Below are 24,073 nucleotides of genomic sequence, written 5' to 3'. Positions count from 1 at the left end.
GCCACACAGGAAAAGCCCCGGGAAAATTTGAATTTGAATTCCTTTTCCTGTCTGGCCAGTTTGAATCTCATTTCCTGTCTGGACATCGTGGCGAGCTCAGCAGCACTGGCAACGATGCAGAGCTCTCCAGCACTGATGGCAGTGCAATCTCAGAATAGAAAGAGGGCCCCAGCATGGACTGATCGGGAAGTCTTGGATCTCATCGCTGTGTGGGGCGATGAGTCCGTGCTTTCCGAGCTGCGATCCAAAAGACGGAATGCAAAGATCTATGAGAAGATCTCTAAAGACATGGCAGAGAGAGGATACAGCCGGGATGTAACGCAGTGCCGCGTGAAAATCAAGGAGCTGAGGCAAGGCTACCAGAAGACCAAAGAGGCAAACGGACGCTCCGGATCCCATCCCCAGACATCCCGTTTCTACGAGGCACTGCATTCCATCCTCGGTGCGGCCGCCACCACTACCCCACCACTGACTGTGGACTCTGAGGATGGGATAGTGTCCACGGCCGGATCCTCGGACATGTTAGCGGACGGGGAAGATGAGGAAGGAGATGAGGAGGACGAGGCAGTCGACAGCGCTCACAACGCTGATTTCCCCGACAGCCAGGATCTCTTCATCACCCTTACAGAGATCCCCTACCAACCCTCCCCAGCCGTTACCCCGGACACAGAATCTGGTGAAGGATCATCCAGTAAGTGTTGTAAACATCTAAACATTTATTTGTAACAGAACATGATTATTAACAATTTAAAAAATGGGTTTCTCATGATTAGTTTGATTAACTTAACGGTTCAGTCATGGGCAGTGCAACTATTTGAAAAAAATCTAGCAATGTCCGGTTTTGCATGATTGTCCTGCCCAAGCCGCTCTACTGTTTAGTCCCTGCTACTGCAGCTACAGTAAGATGCGGTCTATATGTCCGGGGATGGAGCAGAAATCCTCCTGGGACATCTCAAGGAAGCTCTCCTGCAGGTAATTTGAAATCCGCTGCATTAGGTTCTTGGGGAGAGCGGCCTTATTGGGTCCTCCGTAGTAGGACACGTTGCCGCGCCACGAGACTAGCAAGTACTCTGGAATCATTGCTTGGCACAGCATGGCGGCATACGGCCCTGGTCTTTGAAGGCTTTCCCGGAGCATTCTCTGTCTGTCGCTCTCAGAGATCCTCATGAGGGTGATGTCGCTCATGATGACCTGCTTTGAATGAGGTAGGGGAATGTTAGTGTTGGGACTGCTTTACCGTTCCTTTACAGAACTGTAACCGCTGGTTTGCAGCCACGCGGTGGAGGCGGGAGAGGGTCAGCCGAAAGGGATCGTTCCCGGGGACAGCCGCGAGGGTGTGGGACAGGAGCAGACTTCCTGCTTGCCGGATTGCTGGCAGCAGGGACCGACATTGATTTCAATGTGAAATGAGGCCATTGCTAATATTAAAGTTTTAAGCTGCCACGAATCTACGGCTTACCATGTCTGCGTGCAAGAGCAATTCCGTTGTCCTGACAGGGTTCTCAAAAGTGCTCTGCAAAACCCCAGACACTGAATGCGAAGGCCGAGAATTCGACCTTGTGCTGAGTGCGCATGTGATAGGTGCTGTGCATGGTCCTGTTCACAGAGAAAGACTATGTTCTTTGTTCACAACTACATTTATCTTTCTGAGGAATTCACTCCCTTTTTCCCATTCCCACAGCCCCATCTGCGACTGTCTCACAACCTAGCCTGTCATCACACTCCCAGAGGCTAGGGAGGATTAGGCATAAGAAGAAGAGGACACGGGAGGACATGTTCTCAGAGCTTATAGCCTGCTCCCGAGCCCAGGCAGCACAGCAGACCCAGTGGCGGGAGAACTTGTCCCAAATGCACCAAGCCAACATGGATCGGGAGGAGAGGTGGCGTCAGGAAGACCAGCAGGCGACTCAAACCCTGCTTGGACTACTGAGGGAGCAAACGGACACGCTCCGGCGCCTTGTGGATGTTCTGCAGGAACGGAGGCAGGAGGACAGAGCCCCGCTGCAGTCCATCTCTAACCGCCCTCCCCCGCCACCAAGTCCCATACTCCCTTCACCCAAAGTGCACAGAAGGAGAGGCGGCAGAGTCCCTGCTAACTCTCACTCCACCCCTGCAGAGAGCTCGAGCAGCAGAAGGCTCTCATTCCCCAAAGTTTGACAAGTTCTTTCCTTCCCGCCTGACACAAGCCCCCGTCCAAGTTTCACTTCCCAGTCCCATGTGTAGTTGATAATAAAAAATATGTTTCTGTTAACTACTGTTTCCATCATGTTCTTTTGGAGGAGGGGGGGGAAAGGGGGTTGGTAATTGGACAGGACAGTCACCTTTGGCAGGGTACATAGTAGGGGGCAGGCACAGCAGCAGGGCACATACATAGTGCAGTGATGCAGTGACTACTTACCCTGGTTAGTCTGGGAGGTTCTTTTCATGTTATGTGGTGGGGGGTGGGTTGCTCTGTGACTTTGTGTCAGGGGAGGGCAGTTAGAGATCTTAAGCGGCGGTCCTTAGGCAGGATCACAGAGCCACACAGCAGGGGATCTGTAACCGTCCCACCCCTGCCACAAACTCACATAGACCCCCCATACACACAGTCCGTATCAGGAGGGGTGACAGGCTCCGTTGAAAGAACCATCCCACCGCAGCGGAGCCTGTCAGTCCTTGAGTTTAGAAGCTGCATTCGCGCGACTACACTACACCCGCTCCGCACCACAGTCTGCGTCCCAGTTTTAAAAAATTCCCGCGAAAACAGTATTAAAGAAAACGGTGTGCTTTAACAAAGTAGAACTATTTTTATTTTGAAACGTGTGTTGGAAGTGGGGTGAAGGCTTCTCTGTACACAAAATTAGAAAGTCACAGGTTACCCTGCTCACTCAGGAACTTTGCTTTCAAAGCCTCCCGGATGCACAGCGCTTCCCGCTGGTCTCTTCTAATCGCCCGGCTGTCTGGCTGTGAGTAATCAGCAGCCAGGCTAATTTCCTCAACCTCCCACCCCGCCATAAAGGTCTCCCCCTTGCTCTCACAGAGATTGTGGAGCACACAGCAAGCTGCTATAACAATGGGGATATTGGTTTCGCTGAGATCACAGCGAGTCAGCAAGCTTCTCCATCTCCCCTTGAGACGTCCAAAAGCACACTCCACCACCATTCTGCACTTGCTCAGCCGGTAGTTGAAGAGTTCTTTTTCAGTGTCCAGGGCACCTGTATAGGGCTTCATGAGCCAGGGCATTAGCGGGTAGGCTGGGTCCCCGAGGATGACTATAGGCATCTCCACATCCCCAACAGTTATTTTGTGGTCCGGGAAGTAAATACCTTGCTGCAGCCGTCTAAACAGACCAGAGTTCCTGAAAACACGAGCGTCATGAACCTTGCCCGGCCATCCGACATTGATGTTGGTAAAACGTCCCCTGTGGTCCACCAGTGCTTGCAGCACCATGGAAAAGTAGCCCTTTCTGTTAATGTACTGGCTGGCCTGGTGGTCCGGTGCCAGGATAGGGATGTGAGTTCCATCTATGGCCCCACCGCAGTTTGGGAATCCCATCGCTGCGAAGCCATCTATGATCGCCTCCAAGTTTCCCAGGGTCACTACCTTTGGCAGCAGTACATCAACGATTGCCTTGGCTACTTGCATCACAACAACCCCCACGGTAGATTTGCCCACCCCAAACTGGCTCGCGACTGACCGGTAGCTGTCAGGCGTTGCAAGCTTCCAGAGGGCTATGGCCACTCGCTTCTGGACAGTCAGGGCTGGTCGCATCCGGGTGTCATTGCGCTTCAGGGCAGGGGACAGCAACTCACAAAGTTCAAGGAAAGTTCCCTTCCGCATGCGGAAGTTTCGCAGCCACTGTGATTCATCCCAGACCTGCAGCACTATGCGGTCCCACCACTCAGTGCTTGTTTCCCGTGCCCAGAATCGCCGTTTCACAGCATCAACATGACCCATTGCCACCGTGATGTCCTCGGCGCTGGGTCCCCTGCTTTCTGAGAGGTCTGTGCTACTCTCAGACTTCAGGTCATCACCGCGTTGACGTAGCCTCCTCGCCTGACTTTTCTGCATCTGCCTCAGGGCAACCTGTATGATAAGCTGCGAGGCGTTGAGAGCGGCCACAACTGCAGCGATGGTTGCAGTGGGCTCCATGCTCACAGTGCTGTGGCGTCCGCGCTGTCAATGACTTGAAAAGTGCGCGAAATGATTTCCCGCCGGCGCTTTCAGGGAGGGAGGGAGGGCGGGAGTGATGGACGGATGACGACAGTTACCCAAAAGCACCCTGGCCCCTTTTTTTTTTACCCAGAAGGCATTTGCGGCTCCACCCAGAATTCCAATGGGCGGCGGGGACTCCGGGAACTGTGGGATAGCTGCCCTCAGTGCACCGCTTCCAATGTCGACGCTTTCCCCGTTAGTGTGGACTCACAAAGTCGAATTACTGTCCTTAGTGTGGACACACACGTTCGACTTTGCAATATCGATTCCAAATATTCGATTTAAGTAAAATCGAACTACTCTCGTAGTGTAGACAAGGCCTTAGAAGCCTGGAATAATAGGACCAACACTCCATTCTCCTGTCCCTTTTGAAACTTTCACAGTCTTATGTGACAGTCAGGAAGGGTTTCTTGTCTAAAACATTTAAGTATTTCCCTTTCCACTTTATCCCACAGCCTCCCCTAGAGGTTCTCACACAACAGGACAGGAACTATAAGTATGTAGATAGTCATACAATTACTGGCTTCAAATGTTGTAGGCTATCTACCCCTAGTTAAACAATGCTGTACACAGAGAGCCTGATTCTGATCAACCTCATGACAATTCCACCATCTTAGTGAAATTACTCTCACTTTTATATTGGTATAAAATTACCTGGATATAAATTTGCTTAGGCCAGAAATGAATGGAAAATTCCAGATTTGGTTACATGAGTTCCAGACACAGAGGAGCGCCATTAAATTCCCCTTCTTCTTCTTCATGTAAAACTTGCCTAAAACAGCCCCAAACTACACAGATTTCTTTTGTACTGCCTGTAACCAGGCTTACCATCCTTTAAGCCAAATGCAGCCCACTTCCTTGCACTTAGGAGGGGACTCACAGGTATAAATGAGACTCAACCATAGCCATACAAACTTGCACAGCCATATAGACTTCCAATGGTGAGTTTCGTTCAGATTTACTGAATTCCAGGCTTCTCCCTCTTAATAAGAGGATCTTTTGGATTATTCCCCCCCCCCCCCCACTAGGTATATTATCTTCCACTGTGAGTTTCATTTTGTTGGTTCCGGCCCATCTTTTCTAATTCCGCAAGTGTCCCAGCTCCTCCCAGTTTAGATTCCCTCTACATATTTCAGTCCAGTGGTAATGCTAACTCTGCCCACAACCCATTGCAGATTTCTATCAACCCACTTATTCCTGTCCTTGGAAAGCAGATAAACAGCTGATTTGGCAAGTGATGTCTTTAATAATTCTGTAATCCTGGATGTTGTTCTTGGGCTCCCTCCCTCCTCCTGGCTTATCTACTTTGGTCAAACTTCACAACTCTGTTGAAGAGTAACATGCTGAGGCTACAACACAGCAGAATCTACTTCCATAGTAAAGTGTTCTCAGATTGGCAGAGACCTTGACATTGTTTTTGCCTTCCTCTGCAGCATGGGACATGGGTACCTTGCAGGTTTAAATTAGTGTAAATGTGGATTCTCTGTAACAAAGCCTTTAAACCATGTTCTGAGGTCTTCAGTAACTCAGCCAGAGGTTATGGGCCTATTATAGGAGTGAGTGGGTGAGGTTCTGTGACCTACAATATGCAATAGGTCAAACTAGATGATATGAAGGGCCTTTTGACCTTAAAGTCTACAAGTCTAACCCACAAAATTTAAGACTATGCAAAAAAATACAAATACAAATAAAAATCCCACAGACCACCTAGGATCACATTTTCCTATCAGTTTATAATGGGTAGATAATGACAAATATGATATTCATCAATGTGACAGGAACATAAAGCTTCCAGAGAATTGAAGATAATCTAGCCCACATCCTTCGGGGGGAGGGGGGGGGGTGTGCACAGAAATGGAAAGCAAGGACAGAAGAGATTAGAAACATCTGCATCAGCAATTTCCAAGATCTCAGAGTTCTGTAGTGGGAACACACTTTCCTTTTAGGTTTATTCCTGACTGCCTCAGCTACTGTACACTGTGAATTACATGGCTTATCTTTGATTCCAGTTGTGTGCGCTTGCTCTCAAATATCTAGTTTTATACACTGAATAAGGTACAGTGGACAACATTTTCAAGCTTAAATGCCTTAAATTAGGAACCCAAGTAGTAAGCTGTGCCCATAATGGTCAGGGAAGTCAACGGACGTGGTTGATAATCTTTTGAGGGGAAGAAGGTGGGGTCATATTATCTAATATAAGGCACTCAGCTTTTGAAATACACCTATTTTCCTTTCCTTCTGGACAGGCTTTAGCAGATACCGGCAGTGCCTGCTGTAGATACTGGAATTTAAGGTTAACACACACTATTTTTCACCCTTCCCACTGCCAAAGGGGCTTTTTCATTTTTTGGCTGCTAACAGTTGCCCCCTCAAACTCATTTTAGGCTGAAGCTTCCAGTATTCTCTGTCCAACTCAAATTTTTTCAGAGCAAGCCATCTGTGAACAAGTGAAAAAAATAAGCTTTTCTGTCCTAAATCACCCCAACAGAAACTTTTCTGTTGTATTTACTTCGACGACAACTGAGGGATGCACTCATTAGGAACATCCCAATTAAAGATGCTACTCTGCTAGTGAACCTTACAAGAACTGTGCCCAGACTCCATAATCAAAGACTTTTAAATGTCCATTTGAAGAAACTAAGGATAGGAATCTGCAGGTAAGAGAAGGGAGAACAGAAATATAGAGTCACCCCAGCATTTAAAGGAGCACCACAATTATTTTCAAACAAAAACAGTGGGCCAGTCTTTGTTTCAGTCAGCCATAGTCTGGTTCACAGTGTACTACAATAGAATGGGAGAATAGGGGATATTTTCAAATAGATTTCACTTGCCTTTTCACATTCCAATTTAGCATTCATTTATAGAAGAGATTTAAAAAATTAGTCAAATTGCTGAGTATTAGATTTGTTAATCAATGCATTTTATAAAAGGATAATTGGTCCAACAGTGGTAAACTGATGAAAAGAGGTGGAGGGATTAAGTTTTCTCCATCACTAATGGAGAATTAAAATAGATTTTGTTACACTAATATCGGACTGTCACTGTTTTTTGTTGTTTTTTTAAAATAATCACATCTTAAATTGGGTAAACGGGAATCTTCTTGGAACACACACTTAGGATGTTATCCCAGTTAGCTGAACAAGACAATATGTCTGGAACTGCCAGGCTGTGAAAGGAGAGAGGAGGAAGCATTGAATCCTCCGACTGCAAAGAGAAAAGCCACATAAGAAGTTGCACTCTTCAGAGAAGGTGGCATAGTTGGTTTATTCTGAGCACCCTGACAAAGGTAATAGTGTCAGGAGGAAGTAAAGAGATCTCTTATATATACACCCATCAACAAGACAACTACAGGTGGTAGTGTCTAAACATCAGTGTCAGGGCACCGCTTTCCATCATGTGCAACTCCAGCTGGTGACTACCTCATACCTTTTTGGTCGGCAGGGTGAGGGGGCACATGTGGGTACTTGGAGTGCTTCTTGATATGGAAGTTCACGTTGTCCAGCTCCACGTTCAGGTTGATGGAAGCGGCTGAGTCACTGTCCATTGCGGACTGGAAGCTGCTGACTGATGTGCGCTTGCTAGGGCTGGCAGAGTCTTTTAATGTTGGGTAAGGGGGAAGATACAGGGAGGAAAGGGGTTCAAATGGGTATCATGAAGGTATTGGAGAGGAGAAAAATTGTCTTTAATACATAAAGCCCAGTGTGCAATACTAAAGGTATACAGTATTTTCAGTCTTAAATATGTACACTTAATCTTACCTTGAAGTGTTGGATAGAAGTTCTATAGATTTATTTTAAAACCCAAGTGAACATTAGGACAGTGTCTGTCTTGACACCCCGATCTAGCCTGTCTGTGCTACTGTAATCCAGAGAGTTTATACTAATTTAGAAACATCAAATCTTGCAAACTGATTAGAAAATACTGTATCCACCACAAGAAACAGGAGGACTAGCAAGGTTTTAGTTTCCTTGGAACCTTACAGCTACTACCAGCAAAGCAGGACTTTCACTTCCATATCTCACACACACACAAAAAGAGTCATGCTAATTTGTCATGTTACGCTGGAAGAGAGTCAGTTGAAACTCACTGGCCAAGTTATCCTCCCCTTCGTCAGCAATCTGTTCCGTGTCACTGTCATCAAACTTGATGTCTTTGAACCAGGATGGCTCGGAGTGCCCCTCTACGGAGTTCACCGAATCACTGTCTGGAGAGGGGGTTTCTGAGAACTCTGTGCTCTGGAAGATCCGGAAAAGAGAAAGTAAATTTATTCTTCAGCCCTACTGGGATGTTAAGCTGCTTGAGAAAGGCACTACTATGTACGGATCAAAACAGCAACAGCTTACATTTATACTGTGTCTTGCAGCCTGAAGCACTTCACAGAAGTAAATGTACGCACACAGTGGGATAAACTTATCACTCAATCACCCACCACTTGAGGGTGGGCAGCTACTGCTTAGGACAGGAAGCGAGTACCTCTTTACTCTGCCCACATCAGTCTTTGCTTCTTCCCTCAGGCACCTCACCCCACTCTCACAAGTAAGGGAAATGAAAGAAAACTTGCAAGTTTTCTATTTGTCCCACACAACATGTTAAAAGCCTGCACAGATTTGAGTGCTAGGACTAGAGCAGGGGTTCTCAAACTGGGGGTCGGGACCCCTCAGGAGGTCATGTGGTTATATGGGGGGGTCACGAGCTATCAGCCTCCACCCTAAACCCCGCTTTGCCTCCAACATTTATAATGGTGTTAGATATATCAAAGGGTGTTTTTAATTTATAAGGGGGTGGGTCACACTCAGAGGCTTGCTGTGTGAAAGGGGTCACCAGTACAAACGTTTGAGAACCACTCGACTAGAGCATAGAGGTTTGCCAAAGTTTATCCTTTGCCCCCATAAGCTGACCATGCTGATCTGGGAGAAGGGCATGCACTTTTAGCCCCTTGAGCAATTCTGTGACTGACTAAATCAAGTGGGGCTAACAGATTCAGTCAAAAGCCAGGTTCAGCCCTCTAAATCAAGAGACACTATTGTGAAACAAGGCCTTGGGATTTGACAGCAGGGAATCCCAGAGAGCCCACAGCAACTCCAATCTACCTCCACCAGACGGCAATTTCCAGTCACCAAAAAAGTTGCAGTTCTAGATAGAATTCCTTCCTTTGAAACTAATGCAATTGCTGCAAATACAAATTCACTGACACCAGTTTAACTCCACTGAATTCCCAATTTTTACAGAAACAGACAAAATACGAGTCAGATGCAACATCCTGCTGACTTTACACACCAAAGTATCAGAGATCATACAAGAGCATGACCAGTAAATCACGAGTTAATCATGAATTGCAGACTATATACGACCAACTATAACTAAAACTTTCTGTTTCTTGAATGTCAGAAGTCATTGCATGAATCAAGACAAAAACTAATGGTATTGGCAGATCTTACCCCTCAGCATATCTCAAGCAAGACCATGCCAGAGCCCAGACAGCATCTTCAGTGACTGACAAACTTCTCCTTTACTGGGGCCCTGACTTTATTTCTCCACACTGCAACTTAGGCTCAGAATAAAGAGAGACCATTTATATATCAGGGTGGAGAAACCCTATATGCAAAGTCTCCAGATACTTTACTGGCAAAAATAAGTGAATTAGGGAATTCAATCTCTTCCTAAACCCATCAACTTCTTTAGATCAGGAATTAAGTAATTAATTTCCCCAAATATTGTCTAAGAGTTGGAATGATGCTGTATTTTTTAAGTCTTTATGAAGAACTTGTCAAAGATGTCACTGTTCAAAGAGACAATGGCCAATTCCGGAAAAGCTACACACTGGATCACAAGTGACATCTACTCCTAGAGTGTGACAGCTGTTCTGAATACTGGCTATGTTATTCAGAAGCCACATTGGAATGTGCTTACCATGGCGACTTTAGACTTTTGTTGATGCAATCAGATATTTTAGAACCCCTCCTCCTTTTTAACTTAACATAGGTGTGGCCACCCTTTCTCCTCCCAGAGGAAGCATCAAAGCTTCCTTGCCTGACCTAGTTTCCTCTATGACCTTAACTCAATTAGTTTACATTAGTGGTTTAATGAGATTAAGAATATTTCCACACACTCACAAAACAAGACAGACTCACTGGCATACGGACAGGACCGAGAGTACAGAGAACATGAGGCAAGACTTGGGCTAGGCCTAGTTCTCTTGAAACCTAGGAGCTAGCAGAGCATACAGTGGAAGGAGAGATTGACAACAGTTCCCCAGCTACAACTGAGTGGGCATTCCACTGGCAGCTAGAAGAGAGCTTTCTGTACCTGTAGTGGTCTGTACAGAGCATATTCATCTCTAAAGATCTGATCATGGTGACTGACACAATCCAGCCAGCGTCCATCTACCAGTGCTTGACCTATTGCGATGGCTTGAGCTCTAAGGGCAGAATAAGAGACAGGCGAGTATTAAGAGTCTGGTTATAAGTGTGTATGGTTTACAGTACAGACTTTTACCCAAAAAAAAAAGCCTGACTAGACACCACGTCATTTAGCTCTCCTTTATTTTTCACTATTTGTTCGAGAAAAGGTACTTAGAGACAATTTGGTGAGGCAGTGGATTGAATACATGACTAGAGCCAGGAATGCAAGTGTTCCCCACCTATCTGTTTGGCTGTTGATTTCTGGAGGTGCTGAACACCCCCAACTCCTTGCTGTAGGTACTCAGCACCGCTGAAGACTCAGGCCCGTGCTGTGCAGGCTTGAATCATCTCGACTCCTGCCCCTCTTAACTCAGCAAGACAGGGATAATCCTTTACAAGCCCTCAGCACTGCTAGGCAAACATCCAGTGCTATACGGGATGGTAAGCTGTTACATTGCAGACCCAGTTATCCCTAGATCCTGGGGCCATCCAAAGCCTACAAATATAGTTAGAGGGGTCCTGAACCCCACCCCCAGGCCAGCCAGCTATAGCAGCAAGGTTGTGCTCATGCAGCTAAGAAACAACTGCAATATCCACGCAGCACAGCTAATCTGATCTTTTGTTTAGGGAGGTTACATTATTTAAAAGGGGAGACTATCACTAGAGCCTCTACCCAAAAGGCATGACTTAATTCAACCAACATTAGGAACCCTTTAAGAATGAGTTGATCAGCAATTATGAAACAAAGCGCAGTGTTCCAAAACCAGTGACATTCTTAACTATAGTCTAGTGCCAGTTTTAATGATTACCTTTCTCTCACTGTCCCCTCTGCTACTCCCATTCTGCTCCCTCCCCACACCCCAACTACCTTTCCCTCCCACTGGGAAATTCCATTCCCTTGGGCTAGTCGTCTGCCCTAGCTTCTGATTCTACTTACCCCTTCATTAGGTTATGTGCTGTCAGAATTGGCAAATGAACTAAAGACATTCTTTACCTTGTTCAGAGGAAGGGAGGAGGAGATCTGAGTCTCACTTCCTCTTTCTCCTCTCCATCCACTGATACACACGCCAACCAACACCTACAATTGAGGGCAATGGCAGATGGGTTTAATTTAAGCATTTTTAAATATCAGGAATACCTTGTGGTAATGTGTCCATTTCGGATGAGCCAGTTGACTAGTTCCTTTCCCACAATGCAGTTGGGATGTGTCCGCAGCCAATAGCGATGGTCCTGAAACTCCATTCCACTATTGTGATGGCAAATTTTCTTCCACAAATCCTTTAACTGGACAGAGTCCTGTGTGAGAAAGACAGTTACAAAGTGTTTTTAAAAGACTAGCTCAAGCTTTTAAATTGGCTCCTAGATCAACAGCCTTCCAGTAACAAGAGTACAATCGAAGGTGTTATACACTGCTTATCTAGAAGCAAATGCATAACAGCTGCTATTTAAGTCCTTTCTTTTACAGCAAGTGATCCTATAAACTCAGAATAAGGCAGCAGCAACAGACTAATACCAAAGATCAATTCGGAAAGAAGTTAGGGAAGAATTTTTGCAGTAATATTTTATACATACACAGTGAGCTTTTGCATTGTTTGACTAAGTCATGCAAGTGCTTTCATAGCACTAGATCTACCATGCTGAGCTCCCTCTTTCAGCCCCTGGAACTGGGGGCTATGTAGAAGACCAAGGAACACTGGTTCTTTTTTCAGGTAAAGCAATAAATGCTCTTCTGAACATTCTGTGCTGTTGACCTGAATGCTGCACTTAAGACTGTTTCAGAGCTCTCTTTGGTCAATTAGTTAAGGAGATCCCTTTGAGAATGATGCTTTCCATGTTGCCATTTTGTTCAAGTAACTTCCACCATCTCCACTTATTGCCTGTTGGACAATTGAGAGGCCAATCACACCACCTCATCCCTACCTCCAATCTTCTGTACCCCCTTCTGAATCCTTAATGTTCAAGCCTCCATTCATTTTGATGCAAACCCTCCTTTCCCAGTACTTCCACCTCCATAAGAGCAGCCACGGCTGGGAAATCAAAGCTAGTTTTCTGCATGGTAAGACACCTCTAGGACCTCACTTTACAGTTAACATAGTCAAGGGCCCAGAACATCCATGAACAGAATTTCCACACCCCCCACGATTCAGGTTCTCGCCACAGATTTCTGGTGCTAGACAACTCTGAATCACAGGGTCGATGTGCTGGCTAGTTACACTACAACTTTGAATAATGTGGTCATAAAACCTCCTGGCACTAGCATGGCTGTGGCCTAGCTAACATTTACATTGGTCCTGGCTACGTCTCTGCAGCCTGAACAGCCAGATAGTGCGCTTATCCTTGTGGATGGATGCTCCCGTCCTTTGAAACGACATACACCACAGGAAAAGATCTGCAGATGTTGAACCAGTCCAAAGAGAAGGGAGAATCGGGATCGTTTCTTTAGTTGCTACTACAAGATGCATAAAGTTAGCCTAAGGAAGTGTAGGGTTTTTTCCCCCCCAGAAGACTATGTAAACACATACAACCAGTAGAATTATGACATTAGTTATCAAGTAAACTGATTGAGAGAGGAAGTGGTTTTCATTTAGACTTCAAGTGTTTTTATTTTTAATCTCTGTTTAGGACTGTTTTTAGGGTTCTGTGTTTAAAAAAAAACAAAACAAAACAAAACACACCTTCAAACAAAGGGCTAAAAAATGCTTACAAGACATACTGATATTTTCAAGAACAAGACTAGATTTAACGCTCCTGATATTTCCATTATACATATATACACATAGCATGTGTGCGCGCACACACACACACACACAAAAACAAATTAAAAAAAAAAAAAAAAAGCCAGGACTCCACCACATGCTTCATCATATACAATAAACAAATCCAGTTCCTTACCCCTTTAAAAATTCAAGTAACTGAATGATTTACCACATCTGATCAGCATTCCTCTCCTCTCTACAATAAAAAGGTGAGCCACCACCAATCAAATTCTGCCCTTACATATGCAATCCACAGGGAGACAGGGCTAGGACAAGATTTGACCTCGTTGGTTTTGAATGGGAATAGAAGCCCAGAAAGATTCAGCACTAGTTATGCAGTTTGGACAGTTTTAAATGAAACATCTCCCCCCTCCCTCCAATTTAAATTGACTTTATTTTATTAACGTTAGGTATGTCAACCGGGGCTTGGGTGTTTCTTTTAGTTTTATGTAGTATTTCTCACAACACACACATAACAAAGTTTTATAACAGGATTGCTCCAGAGTGCTGTGCTACTGGCGTTGATTACTTTTCTGGAATAAATGCATTAGTGCTACTTCCTATGAGAAAAAAGTTACATTAACTCTGCAAGCAAAGCAGATGTTAGAAGGTTTGAAATTTGACCTTCTCCCCATTAGCTGTGGTCTCTAGAATTTATTCAAATGACTAGAGAACTATTTTACATTAAAACAACCATTTACAATTAGAACTTGCTAACTCATAAGGGGAAAAAAACCCTAAAGGATCATAAAAGAAAAAGAGCCACAAGATGTACCGCAAAGAAAGCAATAGAAAGACAGGCACATAACACGTCGCTATCACAATGAAGATGACAAAAACCTAGTTTGTACCAGAAGAATTTTGCGCTCATCCTCATTGGTCTCTGCTTTCAAATACGTGCGATTAGCCTGGGGACTGACGGATGTCTCATATGCAGGCACCATGGGTGAACCAGACCGATCCAGTGACAGGTTAGTAATGCTAGCCGATCTGGAGAGAGGAAGAAAACAATGCTTATAGTCTGCAAACCCCTCATAAACAAAACTTTATCAGAACAGGCTGTGACCTTACAACATGCTTCAAGAATCTTTAAGCAGTGTGCTAGCACACACTAGCTTTCCAAACCAGCACTTAAAGGGTCATTCCCGACCTCTCCCAAATTAAGATGGCTGCAATACAGGGAACATTACAATGATGTTAGGCTGAAAGAGATTCCAGAGAACCTCTATATTATAAAAGAAGTTAACAGGCAAAATAGTTCATATTGAACAGCTTCACATCAGAAGGAATATTTGAGCCAAGTGTTTTTTTTTCCTCTCCATAACGATATTGCGGGGCGGGGGTGGAAGAAATCAATCTTGGACCCAACTGTTTCCAAACACTGGGTCAAGTGAATAGCACTGGCCAAACCGGACAGTCTCTACACAAAAGAATAAATGGACACAAATCAGATGTCTAGAATTATAACATTCAAAAACCAGTTGGAGAACACTTCAAGCTCTCTGGACATTCAATTACAGATCTAAAAGTTGCAATTCTTCAACAAAAAAACCTTCAAAAACAGACTCCAACGAGAAACTGCAGAACTGGAATTAATTTGCAAACTGGACACCATTAAATTAGGCTTGAATGAAGACTGGGAGTGGATGGGTCATTACACAAAGTAAATACTATTTCCCCATGCTAATTTTCCCCTACTGTTCCTCTCACCTTCTTGTCAACTGTTTGAAGTGGGCCATCCTGATTATCACTACAAAAGTTTCTCTCTTGGTGATAATAGCCCACCTTAATTCATTAGTTTCATTATAGTTGGTATGGCAACATCCACTTTTCCATGTTGTGTGTGATATATATATATATATCTCTTCTTACTGTATTTTCCACTGCATGCATCCGATGAAGTGGGGTTTGGCCCACGAAAGCTTATGCCCAAATAAATTTGTTAGTCTCTAATGTGCCACAAGGACCCCTCGTTCTTTTTACAAAATGGTGATACATTTGCTTTTTGTCACTATATAATAGATCCTCTTCTCCAACATCCCACAGCTTTGGGAAGCTTCTTAGAGTAACCCAGAGTATATTTTATCTTCTCTTCTCTTCCCTATCCACCTCACAGTAATGCATTTTGAAATGAGAGTTCTCTATGGGGACAATACCCAACACAGGCTAGTTTAAAAAGTGATTTGAAACAGGTTCCTGGCAGGGTTTTGATTTGTTTTATGGGGGGTGGGGGGGGGGGCCAGAACTGTGCAACTTGTGCAGCTGTCCTCTCTTTTAGGTATTGCCATCTTTTAGTGCATTAAGTTTTTTGCAGGAATAAGCTATGGATTATAGGACGGATAGTGACATGTTAATCGAACTGACAGTGAACAAATTCAGGCTGGAAATCAGGTGGTTTCCAACCATCAGAGAAGTGAGGGCTTGAAACATCCTCCCAATAGGTGTTGTGGGGGCAAACAAGCTTAGTTTTTAAGAGAGCTGGACCACATTATAAGTGGGACTCGTAAGGCTGCTTCTGACAGCGTGGGGCAGGGCTTCACAGCCCTGAGGGGTCCCACCTGGTTCATGTTAGATATCCTCAAACTCTCATGCTTCAGGTCACCTGCAGAGGACAGGAAGGGGTTTCTTGGTCTCCAGATACCACAGCTAGAGATAGTAAACTGGATAAAGTGGGCCAGTGTTCTGAGGTGGTACCAAGCTTCCTCTCAGGTGCTTGGCTGGCTGGTTCTTGCTCACAGGCTCAGGCTCTAACTAATTGTCATATATGGGGCTGGGGAGGAATTTTTGGTTCAAGTCAGATTGGCAGTGACTCCTCTGCAGCAGGGGGTGCAGGTTATTTACCAGGCTTATCTTATTTAAATCAATTCCCTGCCATTTCAGGGCCTCTGGTATTGGTGTATCGCAGTCCCTCCTATTCTCTGCCTGTGGCACACAATAGTCTAGTCTCCTGAAGGCTGTAATACCTTAGTCTAATTTCAGTTGTTGGTTTTGGTGTGTGGTGCTGTTGGTGACCTGTGAGAGGTCAGAATAGATGATCTCGTAGTCCCTTCTGGCCTTACTCTATAATTATTAGATAGCTAGGGAATGCAGACTACAGAAGTTAATGGAACGTGAAACTGTAAGAAAGTGGACACTGAAGTTATATTTTAAAAACAACAACAACAAAAAGGAGCAATAGAATGAAAAAGCAGTAGTCTTTCAATCAGTAGTACTGGCCTGTTGAAGTGTTTTAAACAAAGGGGAAAAGTCTACATTAATAGGCTCAATTTAGGTAATGAGCGAGTCAGGATCAAGAGAAGCCACGTTGGTATTTCAACAATTGACATTTAGGACAATTAATGGCATTTTCCTGGCCAATATAAGCAATAAGTCACAATGTACCTCTGACATACAGCTATGGCTGAGATTGCTAATAGCCTTCAACTACAGCAGATGATATGTTCCTAGTAACATGACTTAACAGCATTTCAAGAACAGATAATTTAGTTCTGTACAGAAGAAGTTATGCAGTTTTAAAAACTTCACATATCAGAAATGTTTTCTAGTGCTAGTCAATTGTTTTACAAGAGCTAGTTTTACAAGAACTAGTTTAACTATGCCATCTAGCTGTAGAAGGCATAATTGTTTTATTTATTTAGGTGTATATATATACATGTATAAAACCACACAAACATGACCAGCTAGCTAAATGGACAATAGTATCAAAACTCTGTCACCATTGATTACTTTCAAAGCCTGATTGTATTTACCTGAATTGGTCTAGAAAGGACAGATCAAACTTTTTCTAGTTAAAGCTTCATTCCTCCAGCAGGAGGAACAAGAATGTGTAAGAAGCTCAAACCCTGGTGGTTTAGACTGTAATTTTGTGCTTCTTTTATGAGGATTCAAGTCACTTAGGGTATATCTACATGGGGATAAAAGCCCCATGGCATGGCCACAACTGGCTTGTGTCAGCTGACTCAGGCTTGGGGTGGAGGGGAGGGCGTAAAACTGCTGTGTAGATATTTGGGTTTCGGCGGGGGCCTGAGTCCTGGGACCCTTCGCCCAATTTTTCAGCCTTACAGCCAGAGCCTGCGTCAGCTGCAGGTTTTTTATCCTGTGCAGATATATCCAGAGATTCTTCTGTCCGCGCACCAATTTTAGGTGGCAGTTCTCTCTACCTTTTGGGATCTATTTCTTGTGCTAAAATTCAATTACGGACTACCACCTATAGCGTCACTTAAATTTTATCATTTAAAGTCTACATACCTAATCTTTTTTGTTACTAGTGTTTTGGATTTTGTTTTTTTAAAGTCACATTCACGAAGCAGTTTTACCCTGTATATATAGTTTTCTTGAAGATCAACTTTTGCAATAATTTGGATATTAAACATACAGGATAAAAGTCTTTCAAAGACAGACAATCAGTACATACATGGCCTCCTTATAAGCGTAGTATTTAAGTACCTCCCAGGTATTTCAAATAACAAAACAAAAACCCTTTTTCTTCCCAGTCTGCTGGAGTAAATATGCCCTATTCATCCTCTCCCAACAGATAAAAGACGGTTACTCACCGTTGTAACTGTTGTTCTTCGAGATGTGTTGCTCATATCCATTCCATTAGGTGTGCGCGCGCCGCGTGCACGATCGTCGGAAGATTTTCTACCCTAGCAACACCGGCGGGTCGGCTGTGGAGCCCCCTAGAGTGGCGCCTTCATGGCGCTGAATATATACCCCAGCCGACCCGGCGCCCCCTCAGTTCCTTCTTGCCGGCTACTCCGACAGTGGGGACGGGGGGCGGGTTTGGAATGGATATGAGCAACACATCTCGAAGAACAACAGTTACAACGGTGAGTAACCGTCTTTTCTTCTTCGAGTGCTTGCTCATATCCATTCCATTAGGTGACTCCCAAGCCCAACTTAGGTGGTGGGGTCGGAGTGAGACATTGCTGTGTGCAAAACCGCTGATCCGAAGGCAGCATCGTCCCTGGACTGCTGCACTAGTGCATAGTGAGCTGTAAACGTGTGGACTGATGACCAAACCGCCGCTCTACAAATGTCCTGGATCGGAACATGTGCCAGGAAAGCAGTCGAGGAGGCTTGGGCCCTCGTGGAGTGAGCGGTGAGGTGCGGTGCTGAGACACCTGCCAGATCATAGCAAGTCCGGATGCAAGACGTAATCCAGGAGGATAGGCGTTGTGAGGAGACCGGTGAGCCTTTCATTCGGTCGGCCACTGCAACGAAGAGTTGCGTCGTCTTTCTAAAGTGCTTTGTGCGGTCAATATAGAAGGCCAGGGCCCTTCTTACGTCCAGGGAATGCAAACGTTGATCCTGGCGAGTGGCATGTGGTTTGGGATAAAAGACCGGGAGAAATATGTCCTGGTTGATATGAAATGGAGAAACCACCTTAGGGAGAAAGGCAGGATGTGGACGAAGCTGCACTTTATCCTTATGGAAAACTGTATAAGGGGGCTCGGATGTAAGTGCCCTGAGTTCAGAAACTCGCCTTGCTGAGGTGATGGCTACGAGGAAGGCTGTCTTCCAGGACAGGTACAAAAGTGAACAGGTGGCTAGTGGTTCGAATGGAGGACCTGTGAGTTTGGAGAGGACCAGATTAAGGTCCCACGTCGGGACGGGCTGACGCTGTTGTGGGTACGTCCGGTCTAAGCCCTTGAGGAATCTAACGACCATCGGGTTAGAGAATACCGAGGACGCGAGTTCCCCGGGGTGAAAGGCTGATATAGCAGCCAGGTGAACTCTGATTGAAGATATCGCCAACCCTTGCAGTTTTAGGGAGAGGAGATATTCCAATATGAGAGGAATGGGTGCCTGCAACGGGGACGTGGCTCGTTGTTCGCACCAACAGGAGAACCGCTTCCACTTGGCCAGGTACGTGGTGCGTGTTGAGGGCTTCCTACTGCTCAGCAGAATCTGTTGGACAGAGTGCGAGCATTGCTGCTCTGCCTGGGTGAACCATGGAGCAGCCACGCCGTGAGGTGGAGTGATTGCAGGTCGGGGTGACGCAGCCGACCGTGGTCCTGAGATATGAGATCCGGACATAATGGAAGCGGGATCGGTGTCTGAACCGAGAGTTCCAACAGTGTGGTGTACCAATGTTGTCTCGGCCACGCTGGAGCGATCAGAATTACCTGTGCCTGGTCTCTGCGCAATTTGAGCAGTACCTTGTGGACCAGAGGAAACGGAGGGAAGGCATAAAACAGGTGGTCTTTCCAGGGAAGGAGAAACGCATCCGAGAGGGAGCCCGGAGCTCGACCTTGTAGGGAGCAGAACACGTGGCACTTTCTGTTGTCTCGAGATGCAAACAGGTCTATCTGGGGAAACCCCCACCTCTGGAAGATGGAATGTATGATGTCCGGACGGATAGACCACTCGTGCGTCTGGAAGGACCTGCTGAGTCGGTCCGCTAGAGTGTTCTGGACTCCAGGGAGGAACGATGCCGTGAGATGGATTGAGTGGGCGATGCAGAAGTCCCACAGGCGAATGGCCTCTTGGCATAGAATTGACGAACGTGCTCCTCCTTGCTTGTTGATGTAAAACATGGCCGTGGTGTTGTCGATGAGAACTAACACACAGCGGCCACGTAGGAGATTGAGGAATGCCTGGCACGCCAGGCGCACCGCCATCAGTTCCCGAACATTGATGTGCAGGGCTAACTGGGATGCAGTCCACAGGCCTTGGGTATGGTGTTCGTTGAGATGGGCGCCCCAACCCAGAGATGACGCGTCTGTGACCAGGTGCAGAGAGGGTTGTGGGGCGTGAAATGGCATCCCCTCGCAGACCACATTGTGATCTAGCCACCAGGTGAGGGAGGCCAGGATCGAGTTCGGGACCGTGACCACCATGTTCAGGGTGTCCCGATGTGGACGGTATATTGATGACACCCAGGTTTGAAGTGGGCGAAGCCGAAGTCTGGCATGCCTGGTTACGTGCGTGCATGAAGCCATGTGACCCAGCAGGGTAAGGCACGACCTCACCGTGGTAGTTGGGAAGGCCTTGAGCCCTTGAATGAGGTTCGTGATGGTGCCAAAGCGGTTGTCTGGCAGGATGGCTTGTGCACGTCTGGAGTCTAGAACTGCGCCGATGAATTCTATTCTCTGGGTAGGTTCTAGAGTGGATTTGTCTTTGTTGAGTAGGATGCCCAACTCGTTGAATGTGTGCACTATTCTGTGGACGTGAGCTTGAACTTGCTCCTTGGTGCGACCGCGCACCAGCCAGTCGTCTAGGTACGGGAACACCTGTATCCCTTGCCGACGAAGGTACGCTGCCACGACAGCCATACATTTCGTGAACACTCTTGGGGCCGAGGATAGGCCGAAGGGAAGGACTGCAAATTGGTAGTGCACCGTGTTTACCACGAATCGCAGGAAGCGTCTGTGAGGTGGGTAAATTGAGATGTGAAAGTATGCGTCTTTCATGTCGAGGGCGGCGAACCAGTCTCCAGGATCGAGGGAAGGGATAATGGCCCCCAAAGAGACCATGCGGAACTTCAACTTTACTACGAATTTGTTGAGTCCGCGCAAGTCCAAGATGGGCCGTAGACCTCCTTTGGACTTGGGGATCAGGAAATAACGGGAGTAAAATCCCCTGCCCTTTAACTCTATCGGAACCTCCTCTATGGCCCCCATGGCCAGGAGCGTAGAGACCTCCTGTATAAGAAGTTGCTCGTGAGAAGGGTCCCTGAAGAGGGACGGGGAGGGGGGGATAGAAGAAAACTGGATAGCGTATCCCTCTTCCACCGTGCGGAGGACCCAACGGTCCGAAGTTATAAGGGACCAAGCATGGTGGAAGTGGGAGAGACGATCCCGAAAGGAGGGGGCTGAATCCTGGGGGATGACTGGTGCACCGTCCTCGACCGCACCTTCAAAAGTTTTGTCTGGGGCCTGAAGGTGGTCTAGGTGGCCCCTGGTTCTGGCCGGGTTGAGGGCCAGTCCACCGTCTCCTACCACCTCGCCCTCGCCTCCGGACCGAGTCTTGTCTCTGACGAGGCGGGGGGGGGTAGAAGCGCTGAGGCTGCGGCCTAAATGGTCTGCGCTGAGGGCCCACAACATGCATCCCCAGGGAGCGCATGATTGTTCTCGAGTCCTTGAGGCTCTGCAGGCGAGAGTCCGTCTTGTCTGAGAACAAACCATGTCCCTCAAAGGGCAAATCTTGTAGGGTTTGCTGCAGCTCCGGAGGCAAACCCGAAACTTGAAGCCAGGAGATCCTCCGCATAGCGATACCCGAAGCCATGGTCCTCGCAGCCGAGTCTGCTATGTCCAAGGAGGCCTGCAAGGAGGTTCGAGCCACCTTCTTACCCTCCTCTACCATGGCTCCAAACTCTTCCCTGGACTCCTGGGGAATCAACTCCTTAAACTTCCCCATGGAGTTCCAGGAGTTAAAATTGTAGCGGCTCAGCAGTGCCTGTTGGTTTGCCGCTCTAAGTTGCAGCCCTCCGGCTGAATAAACCTTACGGCCAAACAAATCGAGCCGTTTGGCCTCTTTTGATTTTGGCGCTGCAGCCTGCTGGCCGTGGCGCTCTCGTGCGTTCACTGATGCCACCACCAGTGAACACGGTTGTGGGTGGGTATACAAGTACCCGTAGTCCTTCGACGGGACAAAGTATTTCCGTTCCACCCCTCTCGCTGTGGGTGGGATAGAGGCAGGAGTTTGCCATATCGTATCCGCATTGTTTTGTATCGTGCGGATCAGGGGTAACGCTACCCTCGATGGGGCATCCGCTCCGAGGATATTCACTATCGGGTCGTGCACCTCCACTACCTCCTCCGCCTGCAGGTCCATATTACGGGCCATCCTGCGCAGAAGATCCTGGTGAGCCCGAAGATCTATTGGAGGTGGGCCCGTGCACGATGTGCCCGCCACTGCCTCGTCCGGCGAAGAAGAGGAAGATGCCTCTGGTGGAACGGGATCCAAGGGCTGGTCCTGGTCTTCCTGTTCCTGGGCCAGAGCGTCACCTGCGCCTGGGTCCAGGGCGTCAGGCGGTACGGACACGGAAGCCTCCATGTCCCCTGGCGGAGGCCGAGAGATTGTGGACTCCGGGGCCCTTCTAACGGAATGACCCGAGCGAGAGGTCGAGGGTATTGGAGCCCCTTGCTCCTGATGGTACGCCCACGGGGTCCAGAATGACCAATGAGATGGGCCATGAGAATGGTCCTCTGCCATCTCCCGCCAATGGCCCAAGTCCTGTTCCTCGGCTTGCCCTTGAGGGGGATATGCCGATCTCGAGAGGTCCTCCGATGAGTGGGATACCGATCTCGATGGCCACGGCGGTGCCGAGAGCGTCGAGGCGATTCCCGCGGTCTGCGGTGCCGCACGGTGCCGGTCCGGAGATCTATCTCTACGCGGTGCCGGCGATCGGTGCCGGGACCGCGATCGGTGCCGATGACCTCGTCGGTGCCGGGAGCGGCCTCTCGACGTCGAGCGTCGGCCATAGCGGTGCCGAGAACTACGTCTCGACGTCGATCGGTGCCGACGATCATAGCGGCGCCGAGACGTAGAGCGTTGTCTCGAAGAAGATCTTGGCCGCGAGTACGACCGGTGCCGAGGCGATATTCGGTGCCGGGACTGCGAGCGGCGTGGGGACCTGCTTCGGGACCTGGATCGGTGCCGAGGTTCCAGCCCTTGTGATGGAGGGCAGATTAGTGCAGGTTTCCCTCTCGACTGGACCGGGCGAGTTAACGGTGCCGTCGGTGCCGGTGGTTGAGGCGGTGCCGGCTCCGTGAGAGCTATTAAGTCTCTCGCCGCCGTGAAGGTCTCTGGAGTCGACGGGAGGCATTGTATCACCGCCGGCCTCGGTGGAGACGCTATCTGCACCGGACTCGACGGCCTCGGTGCCGGAGTCGACGGTGCTGGAGGCACCTGTTTCCGGTGCTCCACCGGCGGACGCGGCTCTACCCCCGGCACTGGGGGAGCCGGCGTCTTCGGCGCGGAGGTCCCCGTCTTATGGGCTTTTTTATGCCCCGGGGATAATGACCGGCGTCGAGGCACTTGCTGCGCTTGCGGTGCCGACGAGGTCCGGTGCCGGGGCGGCTTGTCCGACACCACTCGCGTGGTCGTCGTGGCCGGTGCCGCCGGAGCACTGCGCACCGAGGCGCTGGGTGCCGGGGCCTGACTTGTAGATGGAGCGTCTGGACTAAGTGCCGCTTCCATCAAGAGTTGCCGGAGCCGAAAGTCCCGCTCCTTCTTGGTCCTGGGTCTGAAGGCCTTACAGATCTTGCACTTATCTGTTTGATGGGACTCTCCCAGGCACTTCAGACAGGAGTCGTGCGGGTCGCTCGTGGGCATAGGTTTAGCGCAGGAGGCGCACTGCTTGAAGCCGGGAGCTTTGGGCATGAGCCCGAGCCCGCGGCCGGGGGAGAAAGGGGGAGACGACCCCCTTAGTCCCCTGGACTATTATAACAACTAAAACAACTTGAAACTACTAACTATTTAACTACAACTTTAGAACTATAACTATAACTACAACTATGAACAAGAACAAAGCTAGGGAGAGTGGAGGACAGCTATGCCGCGCTCCACAGTTCCAACGACCGTCAGGGGCGGTAAGAAGGAACTGAGGGGGCGCCGGGTCGGCTGGGGTATATATTCAGCGCCATGAAGGCGCCACTCTAGGGGGCTCCACAGCCGACCCGCCGGTGTTGCTAGGGTAGAAAATCTTCCGACGATGGTGCACGCGGCGCGCGCACACCTAATGGAATGGATATGAGCAAGCACTCGAAGAAGAAC

At 47.8% G+C, this 24,073-nt stretch overlaps 1 protein-coding gene across 1 annotated transcript in view; it reads right to left on the bottom strand.

Moving 5' to 3' along the window:
* The window catches only part of PIKFYVE (phosphoinositide kinase, FYVE-type zinc finger containing), a 107,044-nt gene that overhangs the window by 60,919 nt on the left and 22,052 nt on the right, over nt 1–24,073 (bottom strand). The window contains exons 7-11 of the mRNA XM_034786067.1: nt 14,203–14,395; nt 11,734–11,891; nt 10,501–10,612; nt 8,282–8,429; nt 7,621–7,788 (exon numbers count right to left, since the gene is read on the bottom strand). Coding sequence (XP_034641958.1) covers nt 7,621–7,788; nt 8,282–8,429; nt 10,501–10,612; nt 11,734–11,891; nt 14,203–14,395 — 779 coding nt within the window. The remainder of the gene's footprint in view (nt 1–7,620; nt 7,789–8,281; nt 8,430–10,500; nt 10,613–11,733; nt 11,892–14,202; nt 14,396–24,073) is intronic.

The sequence above is a fragment of the Trachemys scripta genome, chromosome 11 (genome assembly GCF_013100865.1).
Source record: "Trachemys scripta elegans isolate TJP31775 chromosome 11, CAS_Tse_1.0, whole genome shotgun sequence".
Taxonomy (NCBI): domain Eukaryota; kingdom Metazoa; phylum Chordata; order Testudines; family Emydidae; genus Trachemys; species Trachemys scripta.
This window is presented reverse-complemented; position numbering and strand designations above follow the sequence as displayed.